At 35.7% G+C, this 12,939-nt stretch overlaps 1 protein-coding gene and 1 pseudogene across 3 annotated transcripts in view; both read left to right on the forward strand.

The window, feature by feature from the left end:
• The window catches only part of KANSL1L (KAT8 regulatory NSL complex subunit 1 like), a 107,859-nt gene that overhangs the window by 88,781 nt on the left and 6,139 nt on the right, over positions 1–12,939 (forward strand). For all 3 annotated transcript variants that reach the window (XM_053673143.1, XM_037165926.2, XM_053673159.1), the window contains 2 exons: positions 10,548–10,676; positions 12,530–12,645. In XM_053673143.1, coding sequence (XP_053529118.1) covers positions 10,548–10,676; positions 12,530–12,645 — 245 coding nt within the window. The remainder of the gene's footprint in view (positions 1–10,547; positions 10,677–12,529; positions 12,646–12,939) is intronic.
• LOC128628558 (eukaryotic peptide chain release factor subunit 1-like) lies at positions 2–10,530 on the forward strand (annotated as a pseudogene).

Raw genomic sequence — 12,939 nt, forward strand, 5'->3', positions numbered from 1 at the left:
TTACAGATCTTGTACTTTATATATATACCTTTTATATTTTTCATATACTTACTATTTTTGCTTTTGAAGGAAATAAAATTTATCGAAGGAATAAATGTAGATCTTTACTTTTAATATTCACTTTTCACACACACAGAGAAAATACACAGGAATAATCCTAACCAGAAATGTGATACTTACTGAATTAAAATTGTGAAATATTATTGAAAAATATAAAAATAAATTTAAATAAATATGGATAAATAGCATTCCTGCATAGTAAGATAAATAAGGATGTAAGTTCTCCCTTTTGGTTTAAATATTTAATGCAATATAATTTGGAGTTCTAATAGAATTTGGTTAACTTAACCAAATACCTGTAAAGACATTGGGAAAGATAAATGAGAAGATATAAAAGGAATTGCTGGAAAAAGTATTGAGAAAATCTAGCACAACCACTTATGGAAGTATGACAAAAACCTGTAATAATTAGCTTAGATTCTATTTTACTTACACTTAGGAAACTAGATCCATGAAGTAAACTAACAGCTTTTACTTTACTATATAAGTGAAATCAGTGAGAAAATGGAGAACTATTCAGTAAAGAATACTGTTAGTCTTTTGGGGAAAGTTTGTTTGCACAGTCATTCCATACCATGTATCAGAATTAATTCTAACTGGTTCAAGAATTTCAAATAAAAAACTAAAATTATAAAATAAAACTCGAAAAATTATAATGAAATGTTCATGAGTACTCTGAATGGGGGTGGGAGCATTGGAAGCTATCAGAAAAAAGTATCAACATATTTTTCCTATCTGCAAAGCTAAAACATCAGTATTAAAAGTGTCATGGAAAAATGTTTTACTTTTAACATAAATTATTTCCAAAAGAAATAATCATCTACCCAAAAACTTAAGAATCAACTGAATGCCTCTTAGAATTAGAATTCTGAAAAGATTTTAAAATAAATTTTATAAATTTATAAATACCAGTAAATAACAAGTTAGAATATGTAAAGGAGTGTTATCCTAGACACATTAAAAATGTATCTAGGCATAAACCTAACAAGTACCTATATGAGGAAAACATCAAAAGTTTACTGAGGGATATAAAAGTAAGTACTATTATGGAGAGAAACACCCCATTCCTGTCGAAAGACAGTTTTAAATAATTGTCCTTTTCCCCAAATTAATTTACAGTGTAGTTCTAATCAGAATCACTGAGGTAGTCTTATAATGAAAGTTATTCTGAAGTTTATCTCAGACAGAAAATATTGAATGGTCAATAAAAACTGAAAAATCAGTAAGGTGTCAGATATCAGACTATATTATGAAGCTATGCTGTGGAGCTGGCAGTGAGGAGCTGCAGCCTCCCAGGCTTGGGCCTGCAGGGCGGAGGCAGTGAACCACTGCTGGGGACCAGGCTGTGGAGATCTAGAAAATCAAGACGCTTGGAGGTGACCTGCGATGATGCACAGGCATGAAATCATTGATCATTCCTCCCAAAGACCAGATTGCACAAGTGGCAAGAATGTTGTTAGCAGGTGAGTTTGGACCTGTGCCTAACATTGTCACAATTAAACCGCCTTTCAGTCCTGGGAGTCCTTACATCTGTACAATAAAGGCTCAAACTTTTTAACAAAGTACCTCCAAATGGCCTGGTTCTTTACTGTGGTACAACTGTAACAGAAGGAAAGGAAAAGAAAGTCAACACTGACTTGGAACTTTTCAAACCAATCAATGCATCATTGTATTTGCGTGACAACAGATTCCATCCAGAGGCTCTTACAGCACTACCACCAGAGGGTAGCAAGTTTGGCTTCATTGTAATAGATGGCAGTGGTGCACTTTTTGGGACACTCCAAGGAAACCCGTGAAATCCTGCACAGATTCACTCTGGATTTTCCCAAGGAAATATGGTAGAGGTGGTTAGTCAGCCTTGAGTTTTGCCCATTTAAGAAAAGTGACATTAACTATATTCAGAAAGCAGCTGAGACTGCTGTGCAGCTGTTTCCTTCCGGGGACAAAGTGAATGTGTGGCTGGTCTTGTTTTAGCTGGATCAGTTGACTTTAAAGCTGAACTAAGTCAATCTGATATATTTGATCAGAGGGTGCATTCAAAAGTTTTAAAATTAGTTGATATATTCTGTAGTGGCGAAAATGGATTCAACTGAGCTAATGAGTTATCTACTGAAGTCCTCTTCAACGTGAAATTTATTCAAGAGGGCAAATTACTAGGATGATACTCTGATGAAATCAGCCAGGACATGGGCAAGTACTGTTTTGGAGTTGAAGATACAGTAAAGGCTTTAGAAATGGGAGCTGCAGAAATTCTAATAGTCCATGAAAATCTGAATGTAGTGAGATACGTTCTTCACTGCCAAGGCACAGAAGAGGAGGAAACTGTCTAACTCCAGAAGAGAAGGGTAGATCTCTTTTCATAGGCAAAGAGGACAAAAACATGAACTAACTGAGAGCATGCCTTTGCTGGAACGGTTTGCAAACAACTATAAAAAATTTATGCTACACTAGGAATTGTCTCAGATAAGTCACAAGAAATATTGTACTTTGTGAAAAGATTTGGTGAAATCTTTTCAACTTGGTGAAATTGGAGGTATCTTGTGGTACCGTGTAGATTTTTAGGGAATGAATACCGAGGAGGAGAGGATGAATTTTTTTACCTTGATGACTACTAGGTAGTTGACACAGGCCTCGCAAAATGTGCCTCACCCTCCAGCATCCAACCCAAGGAGCATACCCTTGGTGGAATCCAAACAGATCCTTGCCTACAGTTACGTTTCCAGAGCTAAATCTACAAGCACTGGATATTGAAAACCAAAACAAAACCAGACCCAAGTCCACAGTTTGGTTTGCCATGGTGTCAGTGCAGCAGCCTATATATAACTATTAAGTTTCTAAATGCTACTTTGGACTAATTTAAACAAGAATCCAGTTTTTACTTTTACTCAGTGGTGAAATTGGTTGCTCTAGTAGTTTATGAAAAAAATGATTTTTTAAACCTTCATACATAGAAGCAAAATTACTTTCGCTGTAAACCTTCAGAACTTAATAGAAATGAGATCATACTAGTTTGTTTCTTATTTTGATTGGAAAAATTAAATCGGTGCATTTTGCATTGACCCATTTACATGCATTCTTGGTTTAAGACTGCGTAAGAAGAAATATATGTGGTGAAATGTTGGTGCTGATGGAAGCTATATCAAGGAAATGAAGCAGAAGGCCTAGAGATAGACCAAAGTGTTCATTATATGATAAGGTGGTATTTCCTATCAGTTGGGAAGGATGGACTAGTCAATAAATAACAACAATTCTTAGGAAGTATTCCTTATATGCCAGTACTGACTGAAGGGCTTTGTATCTGTTTGCTTTCATCTGTACAATATTATAAAGCAAGTACTGTTGTTCTCCATGACCAACTTTCCCCAGGTCACAGTTGAGCAGTGGCAGGGCTAGGATTCAAATCGAAGCAGTCTGGCTCAGAGCATACGCTCAAGCTGTTGTTTCTGTCGTAATTACTGGCACTCAACAATGACTTTCAGGAAAAGATAAAATGAGACCTCTAACTTAAATTTAAGATGGATAAACATTCAAGTACATTCCAGATGAGTTAAAGAATGTAAAAAATATCTTATGAATTATAAAAACTATCTGTATTCAGTAAATACTCATGTGCCAGACTCCTTTTTTTTGGTTATATTAATTGTAAACATTATAATCATCAATTGTGGTAAGACTGTAGCTAAAATAGGACCCTCCATATATTTGAGGTACGACTAAGAATTGATATAAGCCTCTTGTGAAGTACTGTGAATTGCATTTACAAGGCCTTTAAAAGTATCTACTTCTTAAAATAAGACCATTGAGCCCTGGCTGGTGTAACTCAGTGGATTGAGCTCGGGCCTGCAAACCAAAGGATCACGGTTCAATTCCTAGTCATGGCACATGCCTGGGTTGCAGGCCAGTTCTCAGCAGGAGACCCACGAGAGGCAACCGTACACTGATATTTCTCTCCCTCCCTCCTTCCCTTCCCCTCTAAAGATAAATAAAATATTTAAATTAAAAAAACTAAGACCACTGAAAAAAATGAAAACTTCTTGTATACTTGCTCACAATAAATTACTAACCTATCAAATCTCTATTCTGATTCAATAAACCCAATTCCAAGAACCTAATCTAATCCTAAATATAGAACCACATTTAAAATATATTTACTTAGCATATTTGTGTTAGTAAAAAATTAGAAACAACTTGAAGAGCATAATAAGACATGGTTAGCTATCTAACATAGTAGAATATACAGCTTTCAAAAACACCTTTTTTAAATTATTTATTTTTGAAAATTTTATCCTTACCTGAGGACCATTTTTTCTCATTGCCTTTAGAGAGAGATGGAGAGAAATACCAATGTGAGAGAAAAACATCAATTTGCTGCCTCCCATACACATCCTGACCAGGGATCAAACCTGCAACCTAGGCAAATGCCCTGACCTGACTGGGGATGCAACCTGCAGCCTTTTGGTTAATGGGACAATGCTCCAACCAACTGAGCCACACCAGCCAGGGCAATATCTTAAATTCATGTAAGGATGGAAACATTTATCAAAGAATGTTAAGTGATCTAAAAGAACAAAAACGTTTTATTTCTGTGTATGATACATGTAAAAATGTTACTTTCTAAGCAGTCCGATGTGACACGTAGGCCTTTTGGGGATCCTGATCTGAACTCAGCTGTGCACACACACACCTCCGCACACCAACATAAGCACAGTTTTTGAGACAGAGAAATCTGAACCTGGACTAGATGCTGGACATCAGTGAACTGTTCATTGTTGGGTGTGATAATACATGTGATTATATATACATATTTTATCTGTTAGAGATTCAAGCTGACATGTGAGTATATGTACATGGTAAGATATGCGTGGGATTTGCTTTAAAACACTTTTAGCAAAAAATGGTGGGGGGAGATGAAACAGAATTGGTTACCAATTTATAATTTTTGATGTTGAATGATAGGTTCATGAGAACTCATTATCTTAGTCTCCATTTTTCTTTGAAAATGTTCTACAGTAAATTTAAAGTGCTTAGGACAAGGAATAATTGTTTATGTTTAGGAAAAAAAGAATTAATAATGGGAAAATATAGGTTGTTCTGGTTCTTTTTAATGATATAATTCTATTCCTTAGAATTTATCCTGAGACTAAACTTTTTTAAAAGTAGGAAAAATGCATGAAATGATTACTTCAAAAATGTCCAAAATAGAATATGACAGTGAGCTCTAATGGCTAGGGAATAAATTATATTTAATCAGAAGAATGTTAAGCAACCATCTCAAAAAATAACAGTGAAGAGTTAGTCATCAGATAAAAAAACATAATTTTACATACATCCAAATAAAATTATATTTGAAGTATGAAATGTATTATTGAAAGGAAATATATAAAAATGAAATTGTTTGCTGTTAGATAGGTAAGGTGATTATATTTTAATGTTGCTCTTATCTGACTTTAAAAAAATAGAGCAGTGTAAATGTGTTGGGCATAGAATTAATAGTAATGTCTCAGTAATGTAATGAAATGTTAGTAATGGGAAATGAAGAACTAAGAATAAGAAATTTGAGATATTATTGGGCAAATAATGAAGTATTCTTTGTATCCACTTCTGTCCTACTACTCCCAACCCAAATTAATAAGTGCTACTTAGGTTTCATCCTATATAAATGTCTTAACTCGCTAGTCATTAATTTCTGTTTTACTGTTAGTTACTTCTAGAGAACTAAGTAAAAGTAGACATTCATAGAATATCTACTCTGTGCCAGGTAGAGTGTTAAGTGAAGAATCAAAGGTGAATCAAGAAATCAAAGAAATTGTAATGGGTAGCAGACACAAATAATTATTCAGATGTGATGGGTACATATATAATGAAAATGTTCTAAAAAGGAGGAGTGTATAACTCTGCCTAGAAAAAGTCAAGAAGAAGAAAGGTTAAGAGCAATAGGAAAAGAGCAAGAGGAACTCCGGTAGACAGTGATGTATAGCTCTACTTAATTGGAGTTTAGAGGAAGAGTGAAGTGTTCAAATTACCGCTTCTCAAACTGTAATGTGCAGATTACTTGGGGTTATTGTTGGAATGCCGATTCTGATTCAGTAATTCTGAAATGGGGTCTGAGATTCTGCATTTATACCAAGGCCCTAGGTGACTCAAATGCTATTGGTGCATATTGAGTAGTAAAGTTTTAAAATGGAAACAAACAGGTGACTTGTCACAGAGCCATGAACCAGTGCAATGTGTTCAAGTACACATTCTCTGCATTCCTTTTTTGAGCATTAAATGGCCTGGTATCTGTGCAGGGTAGACTCTGTGAAGGTGAGTAGTGGTACGTGTTCTCCAGTTTGGACTTACTGTGGACTGCCCATTATAGCTGGCAGCTGTGACAGCATTGCTGACTTAGGATAACAAAGATGTGCAGAAAAGACAAACACTAGTGGGCTGAAGAGTGGACAGATGCAATGACAAACTGTGAGAGAATTATCAGACAATGACAATTTAAGGGCCTATACTCATGGAAATATTCAAAGTCATGAAAGATAAGACAATGTAACTGTTTCAGATATAATAAGAACTGACAACTGAATGCAGAGTGATCAGAATTTTCTACAAAGAACATCAGGAATAATTGGTGAAATTTGAATAAGGTCTATAGTTAGCTACGTATTAATTTCTTGATTTTGATCAGTGTGGCTATGTAAGAGAATGCCCTTTTATTTACTTAATTATTTTGGAAAATATTTAGAGGGGCATCATGCCAGCAACTTAATTTCATTGGCATTCAGAAAGATAAAAGCAAATGTGATCAATGTTAACATTTGGGGAATCTGAGTAAAGGGTACACAGGACTTTTTTGTACTACTGCCAAGTTTTCTGAGTCTGAAATTATGACAAATTGCAGTTTATTACTGTTTGAGTGGACAGATGAGAGAGGAACTGCAGCACAACCAAGCAAGCAAGACAGAAACCTGGGCTCAGCCTTCTTCACCCACCCCCCCAATCCTCATATCTAAACCCATTTTCAGTGCAGTCTTATATATCTGTTTCACATCTGTCACTCTGACCTCATCTTTACTACTCTCACAGTCCAACTTAATGATCCCTTATCTATACTGCTGAAATAGCCTAATCAATTATTTCCTTGAAATCCCTGTACTAAGCGATCTTTTAAAAAAATGTAAACCTAATGACGTCGCACCTGCTCCCTAACCCCATTCCCTTCCAATGGTTGACACAGGAAATATTCTTAATCGGAAGCCCTACTTACATAGGCTGGGTCCTACCTGTCCACGGTGCATTTCTCACTGTGCTTCCTTACTCTACACTACTGCTGTTGTTGTTGCCAAATTCATCCTGCTTCCTCTTGCCTTCATATGTACCATTTTTCCTTTCCTTTGCTGTCAGCTATTTCTGTTATTTGAAATCTATTGCTTTATCTGGGAAAGCCTTTCCTAGAGTTGTCTTACTCTCATTAACTTCTCTCAATAGTACTTCTGTCTTCTATGACAAATAAGTTGTGACTGAGGAGGTAATACCTGTAAAACTACATCACAGGCAGGCACCATGCTGGTTTTTGCTCACCACTGTGTCTGCAGGGTATACATAACATAATGTCTGGCATATAACTGGACCTCTACAAAGTTACTGAATGAATAAATTAAAAGGAAGGGAAGGCAGGAGAGGTACGGGGTGATTTAGGATGGAACTTAGGGCAGGATTTGGGAGAGGAAGAATCCAAAGGCTGGGGTGGTTATTAGGAATAAAACAGATTAAGAGAATGTGTGGAGTTAGACTGAAAGCCTATTGTGTCAAGAGTCCACTGCAACCTTACAAGACATTACAAAGAGAAAAATGTTAAGTATGAAGAAAACTTTTGAGTAAAATTCAATGAAAAACATCACTTTGGTGATTTTCTTCAAAATATATACACTTTTAGAAGATAAAGAGGATGATGAATTGCTTTTAGAAGAATAAGGTGAATTGACTTAGCCTTTGCTTTTAAACATTCCAAAAATATTTCTATTAAAACAAGAGTTGGCACTATTGGAACATCTACATGTGCCTGGCACATATTAAAACCTAACTTTCACAACTGTAGTTACATCTTTTTAGAAGAGATTAGAATTATGCTTGCCATCTTGCCTTCTGCTTAACATCTTTCTCTGCATTCCTTTTTTGAGCAGTAAATCTTGGCAGCAGACTTACCCACATGGCACACTGGTTGTTTTTAGAGTCTGTGCCTCTTGGTGCGTGTGCTTCCTGGTGAGCTTGAGCACTAGGTATACTGGTGGTCTCCTTACATCCCCCTGGAAAGTGCATTGACCACAAGTGCTTTCACACAAGCTGGTGGTCTTGGGCCTGTTGCTGGTGCAGACACTCACTAATCTGTTTCCCACTGTTGTTTTTATTGTCCAGAAACTGAACTCTCTAACAGCCAGTTAGTTACTTTAGTTGCACTTTGTAACCCTTTCACTTCTTCAGTCTTCATTAAGCAAGTGTGCTCTACCCCAGGTGGAAGTTCTCTTTGCTTTCATGTTTCCTGTGGCTTGGTGTCCAAGTGGTCTCCCGGTCCAGGCAGTGCCACACTGGTTCCTAGTTACTCCCCAGCTGCCTCCTACAACTGTCACAGTGCTTGCTGTCCTGCTGCCTGTTTTTTTTCATATAATAAAAACATCCATCCAGACCCCTTAAGAGGCCATCTAAGAATTCTAACATTTTCTCTGATCTCTTTAAAGCCACCATGTCCCTGCATTGTTTTGCTTTCTGTCCATCTGATTATCATTCCTTTGCAATCATCCCATCCTTTCTCTGGTAACTTTAGGGTATTTTCATTGTGATGTGCTGTATGATTTATGGCACCCCTCCATTTGACGCTCAAGTTATTTAAATCTTAGCATTAAGATCATCATTTTTTTTTGACTACCATTTCTTCATATATAGCCTCCTGTTCATTCTCTCATCTCACCTGTTACCCCATCTTGGTTTGTGTTTTCCATCACTCTGGATTCCTTTGAATTGTGGACTGCTTCCAACCCACTGATTTTAATTTTCAGCTGTGTACATTAATTCAGCCCAGTTGGATTTTGTTTTTAAATATGAAGATTTTATTTTCCATCTCTAAGGTCTCTCCAGAGGCCTTTTGCCTGCTTCTCCTGGCTATGTTAGTATTTGACGACTTGTTGTTCTGTTCTGTCAACTGTTTCTTCAGGTAGTTTTCCCATTTGTACCTCATCTTTTTTTATGGCATACCTGGTATTCAGACTTTCAGTCGTGATTGTATTCTCATCTTTAAAATAAAGTGGCTAGTCACTGTTCTGACACAGTGTGCACTGCATCACAAGAAGAGTAGAAATTTGCACTACATACTACCTTTCAGAGGCAGTTAGGGATGAGCAGGACATTTCAAAGTAGGGTACGTGGACATTGCCTTCTCTCTCCATCGCTGTGCCTAAGACTCTCCAATTTTATTCAGATGGATAATCTCTCATCATCCAGTCTGGCAGAGGTGTTGGCACCCTATCCAGGTGATTATCCTGCTCAGTTCCCCTCTCCTCCAGGTCTAGAGCACCTTTGAGGTTGATCACATTTTCCATGGGTTTTTGCACTGAGTTTGCTCTTCAGTCTAATTCCATGTGGTTAGTCTTTGATTCTGCTCCATTGACAAATTCCCTTTTTTGCTTGTTAGTATGGATATATATGTGCAGATCTGTGCATGTCTATAAAAATATTATCTATTTTTTTAGAGCACTATGCCACTTGAAATCAGGAATCCCAGTTATTTTTAGTAGGCTATGTTTCTTTTCAGTGCTGGTGAGAATCTTGCACTTCAGCCCACATACTCCTTTTTCTACTCCTTCCCACATTTTCAAACCCTTCAAACAAGCAGCCAGTTTGATCAATCTAGTACTGGTAATATTGGGTTCCAACAGTAATCATGAAGAAACTAACCTTTACTCAATACTTAACCATGTTAGACATCCTTCTAAAGCCTATTATCCCTGTTTTTACAGATAAAGTAACTGAGGCACAGCGATATTAAGTGACATAGTTTTAAAAATTCACTGCTTTAAAAAAGTGAAAGAATAGTGGTAGGCACTGTGAGAGGTTGATGAAATCTATGTTCTCAAAAAGTCCCAGTCTTTTTACATTCTGTAAAATCTGAATTGATCCTGAGTTAATTCCAGATCCAAGGGTAAGCAGGAACTAACTTAAGGATTTAAGTCATATTCAACCAAGATTTACAGCTAGAACCAATCTCTTCTGTAACATTTTGTAATGTAGAAGACTTTGAAAACAGATCCCTTTCTTTTTCATCCCCTTAAATCATGGAGCACCTGTAGGAAACTGGACAACTCCTAAGGATGTTTGTAAGGAATCTTACATGTAATTTTGAATACTGTATTAATATCCTGCCATGTTGTAAGTAGAAACACTAAAATGTTCATTATCTGTGTTAAGGAATTAAAACTATCCATTTCCTTCCTTTCCATTTGTTTTAGTGCACAACACTTCTCTAAGTCAGTGGAGAAATGGATATTCTCCTATATGCAAGCCTCAAATAAGGTCAGAATCTTCTGCACAGCTGTTACCGGGAAGAAAGAAAAGACACTTGAGTGAAACAGCACTAGGTAAGTTAAAATGAGAATATTACTAAAAAACTGAAATTCTGATCTCCAAACCAGCCTTGCTTCATGGAAACTGATAATTCAGGAGTCACTAATTACACAGAACATCCATGGTCCTATGAACATTAAATTGCACATGCACATAATCAACTTAGAATTGTGGACTGTACATCCATCCACTTTATAGCAATTAAGGATTTCTTTCCTTGGTTCCTTGACCAGAGTTATGTATTATTGCCCTGGACAGGACTTACTCTCAAAGGTTCTATCCTGGACTAAAATTGTTAGTGTCAGGTTGACATTGAGAAATGTATCGCCATTTTTGGTACATACTGTAGAGGTGTCAACACACTGACTCTTACTCAGAATTTTGAGAAATTGAATGAAATTCACTTAACGTAACTCAACCACCTAGTTCAGTTTCCTTTAGGAACTTAACAGTTCCAAACGAATGAGAGAGACAGCATTCAAACTAAGATTCTTCTAATAATATAAAGTGAAGATTTGGGGGGGATTTCAGATAGTTCCCACAGTTATGGCTAATTAATGATAAAAATGAAACAACTGAAAAGATATACATTAAATAACAAATTATATATTTTTTGTTCATTGTTCCAGTGGCTATAACATTATAAGGTGGGGTAAAAGTAGGTTTACAGTTGTATGTGAAAGTTTATTTCTGTATTGTGTAACATTTGTATTATTTTCCATATGCTATAAACCTTCCTTTAACTTACCTTGTATATACATTAATGAAATGTCCCCCAGATGTACTAATTTTACTCAAGATGTACTGGACTGACTAATTATACAGGATAGACTTCACACATTTATCACCGTCTCTAGAAATCCTGCCAAAACAGACCAAGTTACTATGTGATAATCACTACCTGAGTGATTATCAGGTAGTAATAATCAACTAGAGTAGCACAAAATTAAACTCCGCTCGCTCACGATCAGAGATTTCATTATGCTCTTTAGTGCCTCTTAAGACAACCTAGCATTTGAAGAATGTTCAGACGTGCATACAGTGAAACACAGGAAAACTTGCTTATCTTAATGAGATGCACTATGAAATACAAATTACCTCACTTGGATTGATAAACATAAGTTCAAGTTTGATGGAAACACAGAAGTACAAGTTTGATGCTACACTACAAAAAAACTAAATAACTCCGTAAAGTGCAAGACTCCTCACCTAGTCTCTTTAGTAAAAATCATGAAAAATGAACTCTTCTAGATTATAAGAGACCTATAAGATGAGAATCAATTTCAGTATGTGGATTCTGGTTTGAAGAAATTACATAAAGGACATTCTTTAACAAGGGGAGAAAAGTAAATATGGACTAGATATCAGACTTTTATGTTACACAGAAAAGTATTTTTTGAGGTCATACTAAAGTAAAACAAGGGCAATATGTAAGTGAATAAATTATATATATACTCACAAGTAGGGAACCAAAGCAAACAGAAAAAAGGATCATGAAAGAGACACACAAAATACCCTTTCCTCCAAAAAAAGTAAACTTACCCTAAGAAAAATTTCATTCATAAAATAACAGTATGCTATAGAGAAAAAAACTTTTCTAAATTAGTCAGTTATTAGAAAAAATTCAAAATTAATGATTAGAAGATCGCTGAGATCTTCCAAAAAGTAGAATAATGTATAAAACTGTCATTACTCCAGAAAATAAAATTGTAGTTAACATTCTTTTTCCACTCTCTTGTTTTTGATATGAGATTAAACTATAATAAAAAGAAAACTAATAAACAGAATCATGTTAGTAGGAAAATAATTCTAATACCTGTAAGTCACATTGTTTGACATTCCCAATGTTTTTTTTTTCCCATGGCAGGAGAAAAAACTAGAAGTGAAAAGTTTGCTTTTCATCACACAGAACCAGGATCCCCTTGCAATTTGACTGCTGCTGCTAATGCCAATGTTACATCAGGAACCCAGAATTCATCACAAGTAGGTTTTTTCGCATATTGAACTCTAAAATTGCTTCACAGAATTTTAAAACTGATTTGAATGAAGAAAGTGCATATTGTTAATAGCCTAATTTACTAGCACATCTTAATATATTTTGAAGTACCTTATTAGGGAACAATAAATTTGATTAACTCTTTCAGGGCGGAGCTAATTGTTCATTAATCCTTGGTTATGGCTTTTATTTCTGTTAAAAACAAACTTTACCATAACCTTCCCTACTCATTAACATGAAGCTAAATATAACCTTACTAGTAAAAATCCAGCACTCGTGTT

The sequence above is a fragment of the Artibeus jamaicensis genome, unplaced genomic scaffold (assembly GCF_021234435.1).
Source record: "Artibeus jamaicensis isolate MK-2021 breed Jamaican fruit bat unplaced genomic scaffold, CSHL_Jam_final contig_1015, whole genome shotgun sequence".
Taxonomy (NCBI): domain Eukaryota; kingdom Metazoa; phylum Chordata; class Mammalia; order Chiroptera; family Phyllostomidae; genus Artibeus; species Artibeus jamaicensis.